At 67.2% G+C, this 6676-nt stretch overlaps 1 protein-coding gene across 2 annotated transcripts; it reads left to right on the top strand.

The window, feature by feature from the left end:
* The first annotated feature begins 6 nt into the window (after positions 1 to 6).
* LOC112123807 (AN1-type zinc finger protein 2B-like) lies at positions 7 to 5542 on the top strand. 2 transcript variants are annotated; one of them, XM_026661978.2, is made up of 7 exons: positions 7 to 93; positions 1059 to 1210; positions 1919 to 2026; positions 2263 to 2332; positions 2964 to 3040; positions 3599 to 3680; positions 4048 to 5542. In XM_026661978.2, the coding sequence occupies exons 1-7, from the start codon at positions 22 to 24 to the stop codon at positions 4090 to 4092; spliced, it is 606 nt and encodes a 201-aa protein (XP_026517763.1). In that variant the 5' UTR covers positions 7 to 21; the 3' UTR covers positions 4093 to 5542. The 2 variants fall into 2 exon arrangements, with proteins under 2 accessions (XP_026517763.1, XP_026517762.1); XM_026661977.2 differs by having other exon boundaries at positions 3596 to 3680.
* Positions 5543 to 6676: the final 1134 nt, after the last annotated feature.

Raw genomic sequence — 6676 nt, 5'->3', positions numbered from 1 at the left:
ATCCCTGTCCGAAAGGGGGAGATGCCTGATGTGGTGGTGGGGCAGCATATCGACCGAGACTGCAAATCCGACCCCGCCCAGCGCAAGCGCAAGGTAGGAGGCTGCAACCTCGCTTCCGCCTGGCCCTAGGGGCCTGTGCCTCCGGGGCTTGGAGGGGGGGTCTCCGGTTGGCACTCGCCGATGCTGGCTGGGCGCGTTGAGCCAAGTCTGCTGCTCTCAGCTGACTCCCCAGTGGGCATTGGGCTGAATCACATGAGCAGCAGGGTGCAGCACGGTCTGGATGGAAATGCTGGGGGCTGGAAATCAGGATGGGGAGGGGCGGGGGGGCAGGCAGTGTCCAGGCCTGGAATAGCTGTGGGGGGCTGTGGGTTGGGATTGGGGGGCACCAGGAGGGCTGGGTGCAGGAAGCCCAGGCCTGGCACAGCAGGGGCTGGGGTGCTGCTGCCGTGAGAGGAACTGAGGGAGGCGTCAAAATCTAATGGAAGCTAAAGTTAGAAAAATGAATCGTTTTGAAGTAGCAACTTTCCCCCTGGGGGGGGCGATTTGTCATGGGAACCACCGTCCCTTGGAGGCCGTGACAGGAGCCTGGACCCACCCCAATTCAGCCACAAGCTGCTGGGCTCTGTAGTGCCCCGTACGGCATAGGAGAGGACAGGTCCTCGCTGTGGGAGTGCCAGCGCGGCGCTCTGGCCTGTGCCACACAGGTCAGATGAGGGGGGCAAAGTGAGCTCTTCCGGCCTTACCCCCGTGAATCTACAAGCTGGCAAAGCCCCTTCGCGCTGCAGCACTTGGTCTCCGCCAGCCACCCCTGGCGCTAGAGCTGAATTCCCCAGAGAGCAGCGTGGCTGGGGGCTGGAGCTGGGACTCGGAGACCTGGGGTCTGACCCAGCCTTGCTGCTGGCGTTGGAGCTCCTGGAACGTACGTTGCCAGGGCTCCGGCCGCGTAGTGACCCCATAGCGGGGCCGGACGCTGCTGCTGGGCTGCTCCGTGCCGGTCTGGGACGGCCCTGTGTGCTGCGAGCTCGCAGCTGCTCACCGGGTACCTCGTCTCTGGTTAGATTTTCACCAATAAGTGTCTGAAGCCCGGCTGCAAGCAGAGGGAGATGATGAAGGTGATCTGTGACCAGTGCCACGGGAACTTCTGCCTCAAGCACCGGCACCCCCTGGATCATGACTGCAATGGGGCGGGGCACCCCCTCTCCAGAGCCGGGTAACGGAGGGGGGCGGGGGGGGGGAGAAGTGCTTTGCCAGGGCAGAGCCATGCCCACCACAGTGGTGATGACAGGAGAACTGCATAATCTGCGCTCACCCTGCCTCGTGTCCCAGCTCCCCCCCACGTCCCCCTTCCGCGCCGGCTGGGTCTGCTCCGGGCGCCCCGGCTCCACACACCCCACCCCACGCCGGCTGGGTCTGCTCTGGGCACCCCAGCTCCACACACCCCACCCCACGCCGGCTGGGTCTGCTCCGGGTGCCCCGGTTCCACACACACACCCCGCCCCGCGCCGGCTGGGTCTGCTATGGGTGCCCTGGTTCCACACACACACCCCGCCCCGCGCCGGCTGGGTCTGCATTCTGGTGCCAGGCGACCCCCTTGCAGGGCTGCAGCCGCAAGGTGCAGAGGAGTAAGTGCCCCCTCCCCTGACGCTGGTCTGCGGTGCAAGCCGCTAGCACGTCCGACGCTCCTGCTGTTCGTAGCGGGTCTGCCCGAGGGGCGCGCGGCACTGAGTGACTGCGCAGAGAGCAGAGGGTGAGGGCCCACGCGGGAGATGAGCACGCAGGACAGCAGGAAGGATGCAGGGCGCACGGCTGGGGCTGAGTACCCGAGGGAGGGGCGGGGGACATCCAGGGATGCAGAGACAGAGGGCTCTGAGCCCCCCCAGCAGGGGAAGCTGTTACTGACGGACGGTGTCTGTCGCAGACATGCTGCGGTCGCGAGAGCCCAGGCATCCTCCTCTGTGGCAGCCGGGACGTCGAGCAGAGGAGCTTCCGGGCCGGCAGCCAGCCCCCCTGCTCCAGCCCCAAGCAGGTACGATGATGCCGACCCCTCTTCTCGCCCCCAGGGCCTGGCTCGGGTGGTTAGACCCAGCAGCCCCTCCAGAGAGCCGGTGTGTCGAAATCTGCCCCGCCCCCCCGGGGGGCTGGCACATCCCCTTGGCCTGCTGAGAGGGGCACGGAGCCGGGGTGTGTGTGTCCCTGCCTGGGTATTGGCCCCCCGAGCTGCTCCGCGTGCTAGCACTAACCCTGCTCCTCCTCTTGCCCCAGAGGTGGCGTGATGGCGGCACGGCAGCCCAGCAGCACCTCGCCCCCAGCCGTTGCGCTGCAGAATGGACTGGTGAGTGGCCCGGCGCGAACCTCTCCCAGTGGGTGCCCTGGCACGGAGAACCGGGTGCCCTCGCTCCCCGGCTGTACAGCCTCATCACCCCGAGTGTGAGGTACCCACCAGAGCGGGGCAGAGAGCCAGGCACAGGAGCCCTGTTCTGGAGCCAGCTCCGTCCCCCACCTCCTAGATGGCAGGACCAGGCCCAGCGCTCCCCAGGACGCCTGGGCTGGCGCTCGGCGACACTATGACAGAGCCTGCACGTGAGAGCCAGGGCAGGCCTGGGCTCTGCTGGAGCCTCCTAGGGGACCAGGTCCGGCCATTGCCTCCCTCGCTCTGCTGTGTGAACGTGGAGCCGTGCAACAGCAGCAGCCCCTTGCCACAGGCCGGAGGGGCGCGAGCTGCTGCTTGGTGAGCCTGTTCCCTGCAGGGGAGGCTCTGAATCCCAGCGCCTTCCCTCTGACTGTGTCCGACTCCCAGCCTACAGCTGGGCCTAGGGCGGGAGGTGGGCCAGAGCCCCCCCCCATGGCTGGGGGTCTGGGTAGGACTGCCCCCCGCAGCGCGACCTCTGGGGCTTGGTCCCGCCCTCTCTCCAGGGGGTGGCTAAGCCGGGCAGTGCCGTGGGCACACCCCACTCTCGTTTCAGAGCGAAGAGGAGGCGCTGCAGCGAGCCCTGGAGATGTCCCTGGCAGAATCGGTGCCCGGCTCGGCACAGGCGCTCAGGTACGGTACGGGGCTGGCGCAGCACCTGTGGTGCAGCAGGGCGCGCTGGGTAGGGCATGTGACATGCTGACGTTCACCTGAGAACCGCACCCCACGAGCCTGCACAGGGCACCATTGTGGGGGCCTGTCCCGGAAGGGGACCGGCTGGGGAGGGGCTGAGGTGCATTAACTGGCCTGGGCTGTGATCCCTTCACATCTTGCCAACGAATAGGCAGGAATAAACTGTGCCAGGACCTGGGAAGGGCCAGGCTGCTGCAGGGAGTGGTGCAGTCCAGCAGGTGGCGCCCTTTTGAGCCCCGTTCTTCAGTCTGGTTCCAGGGGTTCTGTCTGTGGGGGGAGGGGGGTGTCTCTGGGACAGGCCTCGGCCTGGTTCTCCTGGCTCCGTCCCAGCTGGGGCGCCTGCAGCCTGGCTCCCGAAGTCCCCTGTGCTGTTTGCACGGGGATTGTCCCAAAGGCGCCCCCAGCCTCGCCGGGCTCACTAGCCCGCTGCTGGGAGCTGTCCCTGGGGCGGCTGGGCTGCGGGGTCTCCTGCCCCTGAACAAAGGCTGTCTCCAGCAGCGCGCAGGAGGAGGAGGACCTGGCCCTGGCGCGGGCGCTAGCCGCGAGCGAGGAGGAGTACCAGAGGCGGCAGCAGCAGCAGGTGAGTTGAGCTGAGCTGCTGGAGGCTCCGTGCTGAGGCCCGGCTCTCACCAGGTTCTTCCCCACTCCTCGGCACCGGGGGCTGGAGCTCTGCACCCCCGCTTCCAGGCTGACGTGAGCCGAGGCAGGACTGTCACCAGGGGCAGCCTGACCTCCCGCAGTGCGGAGACCCCACTGGCTAGGGGAGCTGAGCCCCTGCCAGCTCCAAGGGGAGGGGTCAACCCTGCTGGGGCGAGGCCTGGGATTACTGCAGCAACCCCAGGCCAGATTCACCTGTCTGCCCCATCCCTGCCCTGGAGGCCCCCTGAGTGCTGCGGGGGGGCGGGGCAGGGGGGCGCTTGCTCACTCCTGCTGTGTTCACGTTGCAGGCCCAGAGCCGGAGTTCGAGGCCATCAGACTGCAGCATGTTCTAGGCTGGGAGCACCACGATGCCTAGGGCCTGTCCACAGGGCCGGGTACCATCGCCCAGCTCTGCCAGGCCCTGCCCGAGCGCCACCTGCAGAGGGCAGGCGGGGGCTTCTCCTGCCTCTTCCGCAGCTAGAAACAACTGACCAAGCGCTGGCTGCTCCTGCTCCCTGGACAGTAGACGGTAGCTGAACCGCTTTGAGCTGCACGGGGCCGCCTCGCGCCTCGACCCGTTCTCACAGACCAGAGCCGGCTGCAGCCGTGTGGGAGGAGCGACCTGCAGCTGCCAGCCAGCCGGTCGTAGCCGGGGGCCTTGGGATGGATGGTGGGCGTCGTGCCTCGGTCCCTCACCCACCTGCCACAGTGCCCAGAGGGGGTGAAATGGGGGGGCACCTCTGGCCTGGAGGTGGAGTGTTACACCTGGGGTGTCTCGACCCCAATACCTGCGCTCTGACCCAGGCTGGGTCATGTCCAGCCCCCTGCCCCACACACTACAAAGGGACAAGGACAGCCCCCCAGCTCAGCGCTGCCCTGCCCCGCGCGGGGGGCCTGCTGGATGTTTTAACAAGACGGGCTGCTCTGCACACTTCTCTCTGCCTGGGCCGGAGCTGCCCTCACCTCTTCCCCCTCCCCTCGGTGCTAAAGCAGCAGGTGAGCTCCCTGGGTGCCCGGTGGGGTAGGGAGGGTTATAGCCTCAGGTAATGGCTGGGTAACGCTCACTTCCCCCAATGGGGACTCAGCTCTGTCCTCGTTAGCCACCCGTGGGCCCTGTGCTGGCCACGCTATGTGGCAGAGCCCCCTGCCATGCAAGGCCTGGCACCTGCCCCTGTGAGTGACTCCCCCCCCGTCCTCCAGGCAGGGCTCAGCTGGGGGGCCAGGCCAGCCTTTCTCAGCCCCTCTCCTTAACTCCTGGGGTGCTGGATGTGGGGCATGGGAACACAGCCCCTCCACGCAGTGATCACAGACCGCTCCACTGCCTCTGCTAAGAGCCCCCCCAAACCCAGCCCTTGCCCTAAGGCATCACCTGACCTCAAAGGGGAGCCCGGGTGGAGCGTCTCCCGTGGCGATAGGGACCAGGCCTCTGGAGTCTTCCCCAGAGCAGCCCCTTCTAGTCCTGCTGAATTCAGGGCCAGTGCCCTGCCACCAGGCGCCTGGGTTGGTGCGGGCGGCTCTCCTCAGCTCGGGCCTTGTGCCGGCATCTGCTGCCTGCTCAGTGCAGCCACTTGGACACGCTGGAAGCTGCTTCCCCTCCAGTTCTGCATGCACAGGACTCCGCGTGCGGCTGGGTCTTGCTGTAGTGGGTAACAGCTGCACCTTCTGCAGCTGGGCATCATCTCTTCCTGTGCCCTGAGCTTGTTCCTGGGCCGGCTGTGGCACTCAGGAGTGGGGGGTGGGGGTGGCGAAAGGTAGCTCTGCAGGGCTGGGGCTGTCTGGCTATTACGTGCTGCCTGGAGGGAAATAAAGTCCTACCTAAAAGCAGAGTGTCCTTGGTCTCTTTCCTGGGGGAGGGACCCTGCCCTGGGCTGCGCTCACCGTCCAAGAGCCTGACTCCTCTGGCCTGGCACAGGCCCCACAAGCAGTGGCAGGGCCCCGGGGCCAAGAGCGCTCAGCCGGAGCCATGTGGCCTGAGCCCCCAGCTCTCTGCAGGCTGCTAGAGCGGCCCTGGGCCCAGCTCTGGTCTCTGTCCCCCTCCTGTTGCCCCAGCTCTGGGCCGGCTCCCAGCCTGACACCAGCAGGGCCCCAGGTGGCTGCGGGCAAGGCCCCATTGGAGCCAGGGAAGGGGCTGGGCTGGGCCCAGATCAGCCCTCCCCTGCTGGTGCGTGCACGGTGCTGCTCCTGGCCTAGCCCCCTGGCCTGTGGGTGCCCCCCTAGTCCCGCACTGGAGTCGCTGTGTCTCCTTGGGCCTCGCCTGCGTTCAGTTCAAGCGAAGCTGCGCCTGGTCTGTGCAGCCTCCAGCGGCTGGGGCTCAGGAAATGTCCCAGGGAGAGTTTCCTGCCCGGCTGCGGCCAGAAGGGGGGAGGGAGGAGGGGACACAGGCAGCCCCGCTGAGCAGCTTGTTCCCATTAGGACTGCAGGGGCAAACGCAGGCCTTCCCCCCGGGTGGGGCGGCCCTTGCTGTGTGCAGGGCTGGGGGCCTCTCCAGGAGCAGGTCACGGACCTAGGGCAGGGCCTCTGCCCACTTTCTCCTGGCAGTCAGTGCCAGCGGATCTCCTCCCTGGGCTGGGGCAAAGAGCGCTGGCTCCGCACTGCAGCCTTGTTCCCCTGCCTGCGTTGCACAGGTCAGGGCCTTGCCCCACACGCTCCAGCCCCGGCGGAAGAGTCCCTGCCCGGGTGAAAGCGGTGCCAGGGCTCTGGACTGCCAGGCCCCGCACAGCGGGCAGGGAGCGCTGAGCTGATCAGGGCCCCTGTGCCCAGCTGGCCCCAGAGGCCTTGTGTAGCTGCAGCTGACAGAGCCTGAATCAGGTCAGAGGATGAGGCTGTGGGGATGGGCAGCCACAGGAGGTCCCCGGGTGGGCAGCCGACCCCTCCAGGCCGGGCCTGTTCCAATCACCCACAGGGTGGCTGCTCCTGACCCCATTGGCAAGCGATACG

This window comes from Terrapene carolina, unplaced genomic scaffold (assembly GCF_002925995.2).
Source record: "Terrapene carolina triunguis isolate 2854851 unplaced genomic scaffold, T_m_triunguis-2.0 Scaffold20731, whole genome shotgun sequence".
NCBI lineage: Eukaryota > Metazoa > Chordata > Testudines > Emydidae > Terrapene > Terrapene triunguis.
This window is presented reverse-complemented; position numbering and strand designations above follow the sequence as displayed.